The following is a 16,931-nucleotide window of genomic DNA, read 5'->3' on the forward strand; positions in this document are numbered from 1 at the left end:
GAGCGCGCGATTCCTCGATTCCACAGGCGGTTAGCGCCGCGGGTGGGGGCGGGGCGCGCGGGGAGGGGGCCGGGCGCCGCCGCGGGAGAGGGGCCAGACCAGGGGGCCGGGGGCGGGTCGGCGTGGGGAGTTCCTCGCTCGCGGACCACACGCTCTGCGGGCCATTCCCGAGCCTGCCTCTAGCAGTGTCGCACGCGGGACACGTCCTAGCGTTGTTGGCAGGGCCGGTGAGGGGGAGGGGGCGAGGAGGAGGAGGGAAGGGAGTTGAGTGACAGGCTTGCGGGGCAGGCTGGGAATTGTAGTTCCTAGCTCCCGTGGCCATAGCCATTTTATAGTCGGGGGACTACAACTTCCAGAAGATCAAGGGGACCATTCTAAGGTGCCCCGGGAATAGGCGGCTCTCCCCGGGGCCGGGCATCCTGGGGTACTCGTAATCTGGAGCCTGGCTGCAGGTAGACGTGAGGGCAGTGGCGAGGGCCATCGTTTGGCAGCTATGGGGTGAACGGCAAGCTGGGGAAAGGGGGTGAGGTGGAGCGACCGAGCGTGCCATGCATTGAGCTAGGGAGCCTCTCTCAATTCCACTCTTAGGCTCGGCGCGGAAGAGATGCCTGAGGGGTTGTCCGAGAACGGTTCGTCTAGGTTTCTCGAGTGTTTAGTCGACAAGGCTGCGGGGGTCCTCCTGAGTGGGCGGGGGGCGGTCGTCGTCAGGGTAGGCGGGCGCCTGGTGGCTCAGCTGTGGGAGTTTTCGGCTAGCGTCCGGCGGGGAATTATTCGAGGAGCCCTAACTTGTATAAAAGCAGAGTCCATTTAAAGTTCGGCTGGATAGCCTCTCTCTCATTGGTTAGGGGGCTTGGAAAAAAGAGACTCGGCGAGCCCTCGCTGTGGTGGTGCTGCCGCCGCCGCCGCTGGAGTTGACTCTTCTGCTCGCACTGCTGCTGCAGCACAAACGTGACTTCCAACATTTTTTATTTATCTTTCCCTTTTCTTTTCCAAGATGTAACTACAGATCAGACACTAAGGACCTTCACGTTTCGCTAATGTAGTTTTTGGAGGAAAAAGAGGGGGGAGTGAAGGGCGTCGGTTTTTTTTTGTGTGTGTGTGTTTCGGGGGAAATTTTCCATTATGGGTGTTTTACTAAAGTGAATTTTTTTGTTTGCTTCGTTCGTCTTTGGCTCTTTTTTTTCCCCTCCCAATTTCGGATTTATTTCAAGGCGAATCGGGCTTTGGGCGAAGAGGAAGAAAAGTCGGATTACAAGATCAACCACCACCAACAACAATAAAAACCACCAGGATATTTTTTTGCAAATTTCTGACGGCTTTAAATTCATGAAGCAATTGTCCCCTTTTGCAATCAGAATTTGGATCTCAGAATGAGCAAGGAAAGACCCAAGAGGAATATCATTCAGAAGAAATACGTAAGTGCTCCTAACAACACATCCTTTGACTTGCAGTTTTAAGCAATGGCTGTGAATGTCAAGTTTATAGATAATTCTGCAGCTGAAGGGTTTTAAACACAGCGTCCGATAAGGCTGTTTCTTTTCTTTTCTGAAAGAGGGCTTTTCAAGCAAAGTCGTGTCTGCCTAGTTTGGATGAAAAAAAACAGATTGGTGTAGAGATACCTCAAGTGAATAAATTGACCTCGAATGACACAACCATAATCTAGTTTTAGATGAAAGGCAAGGGATTTTGGTGGAGCTTGGGAGTGGGGTGGGGGCTGCGGTTCTGTAACTAAACTGCATTCTCGGGCGGGTTTGGCCCCATATTGCACTTTGCATGCTAATGAGCCTATGTTATTATTAATGTTTTTCGAAAATCGTGTAACGCGTGTGTGTTGGAAGCCCTCTAAGTTGCAATCAAAGGTCCGATTATGGCGATATTGTTCCTTGCACTGGCACATCAAATTTAATGTATGTGGTCGTTTTGGCTTATCTGTTTCGCAACATAAAACAGTTGGGAATCATGTTACAGCGAATGCATTTGTTGGGATTGACTTTAATAATGGGACTGGTTTTGTTTAAAAATTCATGGTTTCCAGTTTTAGGGGAAAAAGACTTGTAATATAGCTCATGTTTTTACGTAGGCATGTGAGTGCATATGTGACTACGAATGATTTCTCACTGTTAACCGGGTTTCTCAAATTGGGTGATTATTTAGAGATTTAAATGGTTTGGAATAGTTAAATTTGTTTTGTGCATAGTACAGCTACGTTTTGATTGGCATGGGGACTGTTTTTGTTTTGTGTGTGGTGGCTTTTTTTTTTTTTTAAGTTTGGGGGGAAGGAGTAGGGAGGGGAACCGAGGGATTAACCAAATATGCACTCGAGTGATCGGTCATTAGCTGCATGCTTTAAATCAAAGAACTCATTTTTTTTTTTTAAAAGGCCAAAGGAACATACACTAGTAATAATGCAGCGTTATAAGAAAGTTTTATTTAACTCGAGTCGACAAATTGGTGTCAATATTTTCTCTTTTTGAGCAGTGTGATGTGTGGAATGGGAGACGACCTTAGGGGCACTGGTTTATGTAAAAAGTATATTTAATGGAAAAGCAAAATGCCTTTTTCTAGAGGGCTGATCCTAATGTACACATGTAAACTTCAACTAAGAAAGAAATGCAAGGTTTAATAATCAAAACCTATTTAAAAAGGTATTCTCTTAAAAATTTAAGAATTAAAATACATCCGCATTGCAGAGGGCTGGGTAGAATGCAAAGGAATAGTTTAAACTCGGGCTGTGGAAACTGCGTGGAGACACACTTGCCTTGGAGCGTGGACACTTTCCCAGGGCACGTCCAATTTGGGTACAGCGACAAAGCAAATGGGGTAGAACTTGGACAAGGACCGCCCTTCCGCCCCCATCCCAGACCTCGCTAAGTTGGAGAGTAGTGTGGGGTAGGATTTTTTGTTGCTGGTGGTCAGCGGATCGTGGAGAGTCCAGGGGTCCAGCAGCAAGCTCGTGGCTGGCGGCGGCTGCAGGAGGCAGAGCGTGAGTTAAGGCTCTGGGAGCGAAGCTCGGGCTCTTGACGAGCTCGAGCCGGCTGCGAAGGGGAGGGCGTGTGGAGGTCGTGGCGGGCCGGGCTGAGGATGGGCTGGGGATGGGCCGGGGCTGGGCGGCTGTGTGCGGCCTGTAGGGGGCGGGCTCCGGGCTCGGGGCTCGGGCTCGGGGCTCTTGTCGGCCAGGGCCCAGGGTTGGCGGGCGGGGCGTGTGGGTGGTGAGGCCTGCTGTGTCTGGGGAAAGGTGGGAGCCTGGGATGTACCGGTGGGGGCGTGTCTGAGAGGGCGGGGGTGGGGGGTGCACAGCTGCAGCAAATGGCCCCCCTCCGCGCCCACTGCGGAGTAGGGCCCTCCCCCGCGGCCCTGCTCGTAGATTGCGGCGCATTCTTGAGAGCAACAGGTTAAGCCGGTGAGACGTCAGCGCGCCCCCTCCCCACCCCCGGTTCTTCCACCGCGTTGCACCGGTCTCCCCTGCCTCCCTCCGCCCCCTGCTGCGCAAGTTCCAGGACGCTCCCGACCGCGGTCTGTTGTCGTTGTGACGTCACAAAGGGACGGGCCGGGGTGGAACCTCCTCCACCGTGACGTCAAAAGTCGGGCTGGAGGTTCCAGTGCAGCGGGGCTGCGGGGGCGGAGGCCTGGGGCTGCTGTGGAGCTGGGCTGCCACCCGGGAGGAGGACGAGGAGGAGGAGGGTGTGCTGACCCTTTGGCTTCCTCCAAGGGACACTGAGCTCCCCTCTAGGTGAGCAGTGAGCCTATAGTTCTCAAGCGGGTGCCCCCGCCTAGCTGTGATTTTGATCCATTGAGGAGATGGGGAGCAGGGAGGAGACGCCTTATTTCTGGAAAATGTTTTTGCTTCCTCTGTTTGCAGGCCTGCTAATGGTGTGGCACTATTACTGTGGTAGTTGGGTCTCTTTACCAATGTTTTAGAAAAGCAAGGAAACTTAATTAAGGGAAAGCTTTGCTTTGTAGGAGGAACATGTTGTGGATTCGGCTACTTTGTCACTTTAAGTCATATTTGGCATGTATTTGCAGGATGTGGCAGGATGCCTTTCTGGGTGATGCTGCACAGCAGCAACTGTTGGCTCTTTCTGGAAGCTTTGCAGTACCATGGGTGCGGGGCAGGGTGGGGGGCTCTTGCTGAGCCAGCTCTATGCTATTGAGTACTTTTTAGGGGGTGAAATAAGGGAAGACTTGCCATTGATAGATACAGTGTGCTTGAAGAGCCACTGGACTCTCTAAGTCTCAGGATGTTCCAGGTTTAGTTCTGAGCCAGACACGAAGAGGCTTGCAATATATTTCCTTTTCTGTAAAATGGAGAAAGTAATACCTGCCTTTTCTACTTCACTTTCTCTGAGATTATGTATGTGAGATGATGTTCGTGCAAGCTATAAAACAGTATGATCTTTCTATGTAAGGTGGTGTTATTACTCGAGCTGGTGGAAGGCAGCACATTTCCTACAATTGGTCTCAAAAGCCTTAGATGCCTGCCGTGTTGCCATTTAGTTTATTGTCTTAGTAAAACAGAGTTTGGGGGTGGGAATGTAGATGGCAGGCTTTGGGAGAAATGATTGCTGTATTTTATATTAAATGACATCCTTGAGAAACTCATAAATTGCAATGTAATCCTCTCTTAATTGTGCTGGGCATGACTCCCACTATATAATACCTTAAATAACTGAAAACATTTGCCTTTCAAAGCCCCAATCCACTTGGACAATAAAAAACAGTTGCAAGTTTTGCTTTATGGGTATTCTTTGCCCATCAATCTAGTATTTGGTTATTCCAAGAAAGAATAACAAATGTGATATCCAGGCTTTAAAACCATTTGATCAGTGATGCTTTATTGCAGGTATGAGTTTGAAATTAAAATTTCTTCTATATGGAGATATGAATCATGCAGTTAGCACGAAAACAAATTACCAAGTTTTCAGAACAGCTCAAGCAGAATTTGTACCATTAGGCTATAAGTTGTAAATATCTAATTTTCTGATTTAAAAGTGCAGTATGATTTTAAAAACTTGGAAAAGTTTGTGTTATAAGAATCAATAGCAGGATTTAGTATAATTATAATTACATTAAATTATAAAGAGAAAAAGAAAGAAATACACTAAAATATAATGGTAGGATTTATGAACCCTCCTTTCCCTTATTTTACACCCAGTCAAGTTATTTTACAGTTCTGGGGGCAAAAAACTTGTGCACATTGTTTAATTGCTGTGTTTTCCCTTTCACGGGCTGTTCACATGGTTTTCTTTCTGCCTGTTTTTAGTAGTGGAAAATCTTTCTTTTTGTCACATAAGCCCTGGGAAAGGCAACTTAGCAGCTATGATTATGGAAGGAATACTGTTAAGGTAAGAGTCCAAAGTGTGTCATTAAAATTTGAAAGAAAAAATAAATTATGTCTGAAAACAATACAGTTTTAGTTATTGTTATCTGGGTTATTGTTACTTTACTGTAGACTAGTGTCTGACTTGTATGTCCTCCATAGCCATTGGCTCAAATAGCCAACTAGAAGTATGCTATTATTTGGTACTTTGATGGTATAATGGCTGTTTCTTCTCTCATAGTTAGGATAAACTAGTTCCTGTTGCTGGGCTGAGGGCTACTGACTCACTTCCAAGTGCCTTGGAGATAATTCCAGTATAACCTTAATATATACCCTGCTCTAAAGGTTATTTAAATTTTCCCTCTTGAGAAAGAGAAAAACCCTTTGGAGTATATAACTGGTGTCTGTTGCATTCAAAATAGAACCATTTTCTTCTTTCAAAGATGACATGGAAAAGTCATATTAAACTTACAGTACATTAAAACACTTGGTAAAGGCTAAGCTGGAGTATTTTTAATGGAATGGTTTGCTCTTGATCATGATGGTCTGAGGACTGAGATTTCTGACGTTTTTATGTGAATGGTTAAAAAGTTTTGCAGTCTAGGAAATTTCGTTTTTGGGATTCTGTTTGCACTCTTCCTCCTAATGTTACTGGTCCATGTGTAAGTGTTCCCCAGGATTACAGTAACAGCTCTGCTCACCATGCTCTACCTCCCCAGTCTTCTCTCGCACTGTTGGCTGCAGAACATTCTGGCTGTGAAGCTCCTGGCCAGTGGGCAGCCCTAGGGGGTGTGTGCTTGTGTCCCCTTTGGCTCCCACCCATAGCAGGCTTGCCAAGTGTCAGTTGTTTCCAAATCTGGTTATTCAGGTTAGTCTTATTATCGCAATTACAGTTAAATATTATGTAATCCTTTGAATGAGTGTGAAAAGACAGTTGATTTCTATGAAAACTTTAAGATGAATGTTTTGGGAACATTTGATAAAAGTGACTTGGTAAAAAAATAAGGCTGTTAAATTAGATGTGGGCCTGACATTGAAAAAACTTGGGGAAAAATCTGTAAAGATTCTGCATGCACATTGCTTTGCAGGTGATTCACTGTTCAGAATCAAACTTCATTCCCTTCCCAACAAACTAAAAAGTACATTTATGTTTTTTAGTTAAAATGTTTAGATGTGTGTAGACATATGTATGTATACACCTATACTCACTTTTTTTTAAAGGTTTTCTGCTGGATAGACTTTACATTAGCAAACCAACTTCTGGTCCCTAGCACCTCTGATAAGAGTGCTTCCATTATATTTAGCCTTAGTCCCACATAATTAATCTAGACACCTTATCTAGTTTATGCAATGTAACTTACCTCAGAGTGGTCCTCCTGAGTTAATTTGTGTTGCTTTTAGAGTTTAAAAAATTGTGTCATTCACTGGGTCGTAGAGGGGCAGAAAGATTAGTGATTTTATGCCTAATTTATATGGAATTCAGAAGCTTGTGTCTTGTAATCCAGCAATTTTATTTTCTTAGTTAAGAGATGTTGCTGAAGGTCTGTTCTATTTCAGATTCGTCAGCCTATCTGTTAATGGAAATGAGACAAATTGAGTCTGTTCTTTTAGTTGGAATCAATTATCTTGTTTCTTTCCATCTCCCAGGTCACTCTTCTCTTCATTCTTCTGAGACTCCCCCCACAAGCCTCAGACTGGGCTTGTCCAGGCCCCAGTCTTTGCGCCTCTGGTTCCTTTTGTCCGTAAAGCTTTTTCCATATTTGCCTGATCATTGCGGGCTTCTTTCTTCAAGCAGGTGGAAACTCTGAGGACTTTGGTTTTCTAAAGCTGTGATATAGTATTGCTATTTGTTTACTTTTGGTAGGTAAATTGAATGTGATTTTTCTTATCCTTTTAGGTCTTAATTTTTCTTGAGACTTCAGTCAACTCTATTGGCCTTCTGACAGCCTCACGCTTTTTAAAATGAGTTTTTCTTTATTTCTCATTCAGAATAAAATCATTAAAAGTAGAGCTGAACCTTGTAGGAAGTGGCAGAACTGGCCAGACACCCGGTTGCTCCTGGTCTAGTAGTCCTGCCTGCTTCCAGGACTTCCTGTTCCTATCACCCCTTGCAGGTGGCTTTTATCTTTCTTGTTCGCTTAGGATATCTGGAATGGGAAATGTCCCGTGTTTTACATAGGTAGATTCTGTCCCAGAGGGTGAAGTCTAGGTTGGTCACCTGAGTCTGGGTTTCTGCCACTGTGGATCTTGGCACAGGTTGTATTGTTCTGGTGAGGATGCTGCCTTCTCACTTTGGGCTCTCTTTGTTTGCCATTTGAAAAAATGTGAAAAGAGCTTGGATTGTAGAAGTCTGGATGGCCATACAACACTCACCCCTCCTGAGTGCATCCCAGTCAGTTCTGAAATAACCATCCACATTAGTTGTTTCCACAGTGAGTTCACACTTTGAGGAAAAGAGTCTTAGGTCCATTTTACAGAAGCAAATAGACATCGAACCGATAGTTAAAGGCTGTATCTCTTCCTCACTTTTTAGTCCAATGAAATAGAGGAAAAATGATCAGTGTAGCTACCCAAAAGGGGGGAAAAGGTCATAATAGGGGCTCTGGCAGCCCCTGCAGAGGTTTTTTGCTTGAGAAAGTTGGGGAAGCCCTGGCTGGTGTGGCTCAGTGGGGTGAGCATCATCCTGCAAACCCAAAGCTCTCAGTTCCTGCTAGGACACGTGCCTGGGTTGTGGGTCAGGTCCCAGGTTGGGGGGCGTGCAAGAAGCAACCAATTGATGTTTCTCTTGCACATCCACGTTTTCTCTCCCTTTCTCTTTCTACCTCCCCCCTTTCTCTAAAAATAAGTATATAAAATCTTAAAAAAATTAAAAAGAGAAAATTGGGGAAGTTAAGACAGTTTGTCAGCTTCCAGGAACAGAAGGAGCGTATCCCTCTGGAGAGCATGTTTGTATTTGTTGTTTTTTTAAACACCAGTTGGTGGAGCTACCCCCTTATCCCCAGCTGGCTGTCTCGAGTCCTTATTGGAAAAAGAACTTGAGATCCCAGTACCCCTTGGGACTGGCTGGTGTGTGTTCTGTATTTTTATGAGTGGCCACCAGCCCACCCTCTCCCTTGTACCTGAGGGCCATCGCGGGCTGCATTAGCTCTCCAGGCTTCTGAGAACCCGTTTGATTTCTCAGGGCTGTAACAAATCGGCTCCGATACTTTTTCTGGCACTTGCATTGTTGCCCCTAACTTTGCTGCTTAGGGGACCATGGGACGCTGTGGGAAATCATTTGCCCTCAAATCCTCACCAGGGTCTGGGCCATCCCATAAACAGAGGCTGCCCAGATATGTTAATGAGGCAGCATGAGTAATGGAAACATTATACATAATTACTCACATATTCATAGGATGTATGAATATGTGTTAGAAAGGGGAACCCTACTGGCAGAAGTTCTTGAGAGCTGTTCTTGAGAGCTGGTGCAGCCTAAAAAGCCTAAATTAGATTTTAAGTTCTAATTTGGTAAGTCGGTCAGGCTCCACCACCCATGAAGAGGAAGACTAGTGAGCATTAAAATATTATCAACAGCAATGCTTAGTTACCATGAATCCTAGAAGGTTAATAAACTACATAGCCACAATTTTGCCCTTCCTGCTTCCAATACAGCTCTTCCCTCATGCATATATTTTCTCCAGTGCAACCTGGAATTCTTTTCCTGCAGTGTTTTTTTGGAGGTGGGAGGAGGAGCGAGAAAAGTGGGTTGTGTGTGCCTGTTTTCCATTGGGAGACCCTCTGGTTTGCTGGGACAGCAGCCCAGGTATCTAATGGCTGAATCATCCAGAATGTGGGAGACCTTTTGGCACCTTGTTTTATTGCTCTCTTTTTACATCTGGGTGGTTCTTTCTCTATTATTTCCTAACCACATTTTGGTTAGGGCTTCATCTACTCTGGTTGAGTATGTTATCTCTTGGTTCTCATTCTACCAGCTGTTAAAGTATTTGGTGCCTGTGGGGGCAGAAACAGGTGCCAGGAGGAAATGAGAAGGGATTAGGGCTGAGCATGTGTTTCTTGCATTTATTCCTTCTATAGTTTGCAGAAAGGGGACTGAGTGAATGCTTATTCTGTTAAGCAGCAGTTGGATATAGACATAAAACTTGGAGAGTTTTTGCTTTATGTAGGTACCTTATTACTACTGCGTAGGCTTCAGAAATGTAATGCCTCAGATTTGAGCAGGCTTGTTGTGGATATAGGATGGAGCAAAAGTAGGTTTATAGTTCATATGGAAAATAACACGATAATTAATAAACAGTAATATAAGAGTAAACTCTGTATTGTGTTCTCACAACTGTAAAACTACTTTTGTCTCATCTTGTATGTAGAGTACCTCTGTAGTAATAGACAAGAATGGGAATATGATTTGAGTTCCAAGTTTGGCCTTACAGTGCACTGCCTTTGTGACCCTGGGCAAGGCACATAACCTTGCTGAGCTGCTTCCTCATCTGGACAACTTGTCCATGTTGAGCAACAGGCTTGTTGCTGGGAGAGCCAGTGAGATTTTTGGCGTGAAAACACATCATAAACTGCAAACTACTGCACAAATGTTCAGGGTATTATTACACAGTTGGAAATCACCAACCTGGAGACATCATGCCTGCTGACAGCCTTCCTCGCCGACCCAGAAATAAATGAATCAAATGAATTCTGTACTTTACCTTTTAATAAACCAAATGAATAGCGACAGATACTCTAAAATGCATTTTGGTGTATAGGACAAGGCTTTAAAGATTAGAAGGTAATGTAATCGTTTTCCACCCTTCCTAAATCTGTTGGTTATTGAATTTCTTTTGTATTATGCAACACCTGACTCACATTCTTGTCTGGGGGGTGAATTAGAAAGTGGGAATTAAAATTAGAGTGGCACTGAGTCTGTGCACAGAGATGTTTAAACTGGATCCTGGAGCAGTAATTCTTTAAGAATCAAGTCTAAACCAGCTTTTATTGTCAGCACAGCATAAAATGCACTTCTAGCTCTATCCTGGGCCTGTCCTGCTACCCATTTCAGTTCAGCTGAGCCCAGTCTTTGCACACCCTGGTGCCTCAACTTGCTCAGTGAGCAGATAGCCTGAGGAGCCCACCTAGCCCGACTGAGGTCTGTTCGGACAGCCTGCCACCCTCTTCCTCAGTCAGGCAGAGCCAAGCCCCTTTCCTCTGTTGACCTGACTCTTCACATCTACTTCTAAGTGCTGGAATTACTGTTTACATGTGTCTTACTTACCCTATTAATCCTCACGAGCTGGGGCTCAATTTTATGTCATTACACAGTTGAGGAATAGTTGCTGAATCAAAGCTTTTAAAGTATTAAAAAAAAAGCTACTAGTGTGAGAGAATTGCTATGGATCTAGTGGGAAAAGATGAACTTTAAACTAATCAGTTTTATACCTGAGAAAACCTGAGGCATGTAGTACAGTTAAGCAACCTGCCTGAGGTTTCAAATTTTATCAGTGACACACCAGGACGTGAAATCCAGTCTTGATACAATAGAAGGCCTTTGGAGATGTTTCTTCCTGTCAGGTAGATTCTTGGTTATCCATGGTAACTGCAGTAATTGATTCATTTTCACGGAAAAGTAAAAAGTACATGTAATCCTCATAATTAGGCCAATCTCCTTTTTTTCCCTTTTGAAAATGGCGTTTTTTAATAAGAAATCATTCAAATCAGGCAACTACACAAAGATAAAAACCATCCCAGTTGCACATGGACATTCTTGTACTTGTAGAAAAATAATTTTCTATATGTGGGTTCATACTCAGGTGTTGTTCTGTTAACGTGCTTTTTGCATTTATATCTCAATTATCAAAATATGATTCTGTATTATTTTAATGCCTGGAAGGCACTCTTGCTACCAGACAGTTTTCCTTGCCCTGTTTGTCGTTGATGGCCTTTTCACAGTTTGGGGACAGTTGTATAAAATGATGGTGCAGTATGCTTTGCCTGTATCTTTTTGCACGTAATCCCGAATTACACAAAGTGGAATTACTGACTCAGAAGTTCTTGTGTCTACATTTAGAACCCTCTTACCACATTGCTGTCTTGGAGAAAGGCTGTACTAATTTACTGTCCCACAGATAGTACATATCAGGCCATAGGATTTGTTTGTTGGCTTTTAAAAACCAAAAACAAGCACGTGTAACCAGTAGTAAAGCTGTCTGTTAAATTTTATTTAAGTTTCTATTTTCTTTCCTTGTCCTCTCTGAGAGCATTAGAACTAAATAAGATATGTGAAAACACTTTGTAAAAGCAAAATTGCCTTAAGCACACCCTGTGTTGTTAGTGAGAATGACTGTAGTGGCAAAGGGAAGAAGAAAGTCTTTATAATTGTATAGTTACATATTTTACACTTATGGAATGCCTTTTTTGTGAGAATATAACATACTTTTAAGGCGACTCATTGTTTTCATATGTGATTTTTGCCTTGTTTGTGAGGTATGGGGTTTGTATAGTTTCAGAGATCTCGTTGGGCACTGGCTTGGAAGACTATTTAGTTAAATATGGCAGACAGCTCTGACTGGTGTTGCTCAGTGGGTTGGGCATCATCCTGCCAACGACATGTCACTGGTTCAATTTCTGGTCAGGGTACATGCCTGGGTTGTAGGTCATTTCCCCGATTAGGGGCATGCGAGAGGCAACTGATAGATGTTTTTCTTGCACATAAATCTTTTTCTCCTGCTCTTTCTCCCTCTTTTCCCCTCTCTCTAAAACTTAAATAAATGAGCAAAGTCTTAAAAAATTAAATAGATATAGTGATATATTCTGTTTGCTTACCATGCTCTGACACTGTTAGATGTTAGAAAATAGGATCTTGTCCTCAGGGAATTTATAATTTAGCTGACAGCAGTAATGCAAAACACTGGGAAGAGAGTGGGTGTCTTTGGATAAGTCACTTTGCCTCAGTTTGTACATCTATGAAATGGGAAGAAGTATACCTTCTTTACTGATATCTCAAGGTCATCTGGTAGAGACAAATGTTAACATGTGAAGTGCTTTCTAAATTGTAACTATCTGGATGGTATTATTCTTATTGAAAGTCCCACAGGTCTTGGTGACTGTAATTCTCTAACCTCAAGGTTGAAGAGGGCATATGGTTTTTCTAGGTCATCTTTGCTGATTACAGCGTGTCCGAGTTTTCTGAGGAAGAAGATGGAAATTAAAAACTATATCTGCTCAGCACTTTTCTTCTCACTAAGGTTTGCTTTTTCTTCCTAACTTAGGGGAAAATGGAGTGTGATCTTAATAGCCAGACACATTTTGATTTCTCAGATGATGGATTTTTATCTTTTTTAACCCCTTGGTATGTGGGCACGAGATGGTTGTCACAGTGCTTCTAAGAAGAGGCATTACTTCTTAGTGTTTAAGAGTACTTTCGGATGAACTTCTTTGCTTTCATTTTTAATTCTTTGGTCAAGAAGCCCTATAGAGATGAGGTAAAACTTAATGTTTATTGGTTTTACCCAAATTGCTCATTTCTATCCTTATGCCGCCCAGAGCACTACAGCTCTGTGTTCTATTTTGAGCTTGTAATAATGTCTTGATGCTGGAGGATGAAAGAGCCAACATGAATGGAAGGCATTTCATAAGAGCCATGGTCTGGAGTCCCGGTTAAATTGGTAGCACATGGTTTTCACCTGCTTGAAATAGGACTTTGGCTGTGTTGTCTTGCTGGAGCTGTCTGCAACCACACTACAAAACTTGGTCTTCTACATATGCCACAGGACTTTTCAAACTGATGATTCTGAGTGGCAAAGGCCACCATCTTTGGGAGATGCCATACCAAAGGTGGACTTGGTTTCTTAATAGAACATCATGAAGTGTTTGGTGGGGCTCTGAGTTATTCCACAGAATACAGAGTCCACCTGTGTACAGAGTATTCCTGTGCATTTAGGAAGAGGGCTGCAGGGGTTTGGTGGAGGATGGAAAAACCCAATCCTCTATTCATGAGACTAATTATTTTAGTGTGGCTTTAACATTCACTTCTACCTGCTCTATAGCAATATTTTGAGGGCAGTTTATTTTATACGTTATACAGGGTCTGGCAGAAGTAAGGCCTGTTTGTGTGTGGTTGGTAGGGTAATAATACAGGTGTAATAATTTATAGTTTTAATTTGAACTTTTCACTTAAAATATCTTATGGTGTGCTTGAATGTGATATTGTTATGTTACCGAATTACAAGGTTATGATTTTATAATAGAAGATTTTGTAATAAAAAGGGCGTTATTTGTGCCAGACGCTGTACAACCACACCTCATTCCAAAAAGGAATTACTGCCATAATGAGCAGTCATCGTTGGAGCAAAACTTTTTGCTTTGGTCTGTCTTAAGTTCACTTTCTAAATCTTAAAAGTGACAGCCAGATTAAAATATGGGCAGTGAGCAGTTGTCTTTCTCAATCCAGCAGTATTTGGGCTAAGTAGCTTTTTGTTTTTGTTACGAAAACTTGACCTAAAACTTAAAGGCAAGTTTTGTTAAGTAGTATTGGTATTGACACCCCAACAGAATTTTTAATCTGAAAGAATTTTAAAGATTCATGAAAGTAATCCCCAGTGGTGATTACATCCTCAAGTGGCAGAGATCCGATTTCTACTTAAATGCCAATGTAGTTTATCACATATTTCCCGTAGTTTAGGGGGCCAGGTAGTGTCTGGGTTTAATAATGAAGTTCTTTGGTGGGGGCGATTGATTCAATATTACAGCATAATTCAGTGTCCTGTGTCTTTAAAATGTTTTCAGATACTCATTCTGTAATCCTTAAAACTGCTGTTAATATTCTAGACTGTTGTGGTTTAAATTTAGCTGGAATCTGAAAGGTGGCTGACACACTGAATGGAAACCTTTAAAAACACACACGCAAATTTGGCTTGCTTGATTGTCCTAGAGTCTGGGCTGTGGGTAGATCTGGGGCTGTGGGTAGATCTGGGGCGGTGAGTGAAGGCTCCTGGTTGAAGGGGTTGAAGAATGCTTGTTTCAGTTCTACTGGACTTCCCCACCTACCCCACCCTACAGCTCAATATAAACACAATCAATTAGTCCTGCAGAAATTCCTGCTACAAATATGGACTTCAAAGCTTCATGATATACTACTATATTCTGGTGTAGATGAGAAGCACACTCTGTTGTACTTGAGGTAAATCAGAACTCTAATGATCCTGATAAAGTGGGTTTCTTTGTCCCTGGTAAGCTGGAAAGCATGGGGAGTTGGGGAGGATGGGTCTGACTTGGAAATACCTGAAGCTGAAAAGTGACATTTTGTTTTCTTCCTTCTAATTCTACTGGTTGCTCTGAGTGATATGATCACTACCCCAACACTGACATGGCCTAAAATGAAACAGGTTTGCTACTCAACTGGCCTTTTTTCCTTTCCTCCTTCTATGGGACTTGCTGAAGTTGTCATGTTCTCTCTTTCCAGAATTTATTGGAACAGTAGGCAAAGCCTCTTGGGGGAGTATAAACAATGATGATTATAAAGAACAGTCAGTTTACCTAGTCAGGCCATTATCTTTGATTTGCAAAAGCTTTTACAGTCAAACATTGTTTGCTTACAGTTGTTTAGTACAAATGAGGACCTTAGTGATGGTACCTTTTATAAGAGGAATCGTTTTTTGCATACAGAGGTCATCTCAATAAAGAACAGAACACCTCGTCCAGGCAAACTGCTTGTTTCTCTGGACAGGCTTTATATTTATATATACTATCTAGGGAAGGCCTTGGATGGTGGTTCACAGTTGCATTTTTCCTCCTTCTGTCAACAGCAAATAATCTCCTCTGCTGAGTGCTAAAAGATTTTTAAAGTTGATAAGTAATACCTAATTTGCTTTTGGAGTTTCCTTCTAATTGCTTTATGTCCAGTTTATGAATTCAAAGATGGATTTCAAACTAATAAAGGGACTTGTCTGAGTTGGCAGTGACATGGAATAAATATATCTAAATGGTAGATTCTCATGTTCTTAAAGCCTACAATATAGTTTTAAGAAGGCTAAAGTTGCAGTTTTTGTTTTTTTGGAGATTCAAGTTTCCCCTCATGGCACTTTAGAGTTCAACTACAGTATATACTCTTATATTCTTGGCATATGTCCTTTCTGCTGTATCTTTAGCAAAGTATCAGTCCTTCTTAGGCTTTTTTAAAAAAAACCTTTTATGTCCCCAACTTACTCCAATTCTTTTGGCAGTTCAGCTGTTTTTCTTTTGGCATTTCTGTGGTACTTTAAGATGAAGGCATCTTAGGCATCTCATTCTTTCCCTGAGTGATTTTGGATGCAGATGCAATTTTTTTCTCATTAACAATTCAGTGGTTTTTAGTATATTCAGAGTTGTGCAACCATCACTGCCGTTAATTTCAGAACATTTTCATCACCTGAAAAAGAAACTCCATACCCGCTGGCAGTCACTCCTCATTTCATCCCAGTTCCCCCAGTCTTTGGCAACCACTAATTTACATTCTGGCTCTATGAATTTGCCTATTTTGGACACTTCATATAAATGGAATCATACAATATGTGGCTTTTTGTGACTGGCTTCTGTCACTTAGCATAATGTTTTCAGGGTTTGTTTATGTTGTAGCAGGGACTTTATTCCTTTTTATGGTTGAATAATATTCTATGGTAGGAATGTGCCACATTTTGCTTATCAATTCATTTGCTGATGGACTTACAGGTTTGTTTCCACTTTTTTGCGTCTGTGAAATACACTGCTTATGAGTATTTGTGTACAAGTTTGTGTGTGTGATGTGTGCCCTATTCTTGGCATACCTTGAATTAGAAAACTGCACATATGCATTATTACTAAATTTATTTACTGCTGTTGTACTAACCTGCTAAAGCTGTTACTCTCAGCTTTTGTCTTCGAGCCTCCTGTGTTCCGTTGAGCATTGCTGCATGGAGCCCTCCCCTCCTGGGGCAGCTGCCTTGCCTTGAGGGGGCGGGGCTCTCATTTTCCTCACTGCCTGACTGCCCCTCTTCACTGTGCCCAAGAGTGGTCTTATTTCTTCTGTCCTTTTGCACACTGTAAACTCTGTTTTCACAGGTTTATGTTAGAACCAGATGCTCCATTTGCTTAAGTGTGGAAAAAATGGTGGGACTTTGAATTTTGTCACGGGATGAGTTACTTTATGTTGGTAGTTAGGTGTTTTTGGAGATAGTTGTGGGTCTTCAGTTGCATGCTCACATAGCATTTACCACATAGTTTTTTGGGAGAGGTAGAATTAAGAAAAACAGTGGCTCCTCTGGGAATGTCGAGAAGGAGGAGGAACTATTTTCCTGCCTTACCTTTAGTTTTGAGTTTCTTGTGGTTACCTGTGTTAACATTCTTTGGCAAAGCTTTATGGGGAATACAACCACTATCACCTAGAAAGTCTCCCTGATATTCGTGCTTCCTCCAAGCCTTCTTTACCTACATGAAAAAATACTTAAAAAAAAAAGACCCTTCATAATGAATTTCTTTAAGAAATGGAGTTCTTTTAAGGAAGAGGGATGGTGTCATGTTTACTTTTGACTTTCTGATTTTTATGAGGTTTATTTTTTCCAAGTTGGTTTGAAATGGTTGCGATGAGACTGTCTCCTTATTTGAGTGGGGCACTTTT

The 16,931-nt window shown here is 42.5% G+C and overlaps 1 protein-coding gene across 1 annotated transcript in view; it reads left to right on the forward strand.

Moving 5' to 3' along the window:
- The first annotated feature begins 833 nt into the window (after nucleotides 1-833).
- Nucleotides 834-16,931, forward strand: part of JARID2 (jumonji and AT-rich interaction domain containing 2) — a 254,412-nt gene continuing 238,314 nt past the window's right edge. The window contains exon 1 of the mRNA XM_045847204.1: nucleotides 834-1,415. Within this exon, the coding sequence (XP_045703160.1) occupies nucleotides 1,371-1,415 (45 nt within the window). The 5' untranslated portion in view covers nucleotides 834-1,370. The remainder of the gene's footprint in view (nucleotides 1,416-16,931) is intronic.

This window comes from Phyllostomus hastatus, unplaced genomic scaffold (assembly GCF_019186645.2).
Source record: "Phyllostomus hastatus isolate PE091 unplaced genomic scaffold, TTU_PhHast_1.1 phas_contig_524, whole genome shotgun sequence".
NCBI lineage: Eukaryota > Metazoa > Chordata > Mammalia > Chiroptera > Phyllostomidae > Phyllostomus > Phyllostomus hastatus.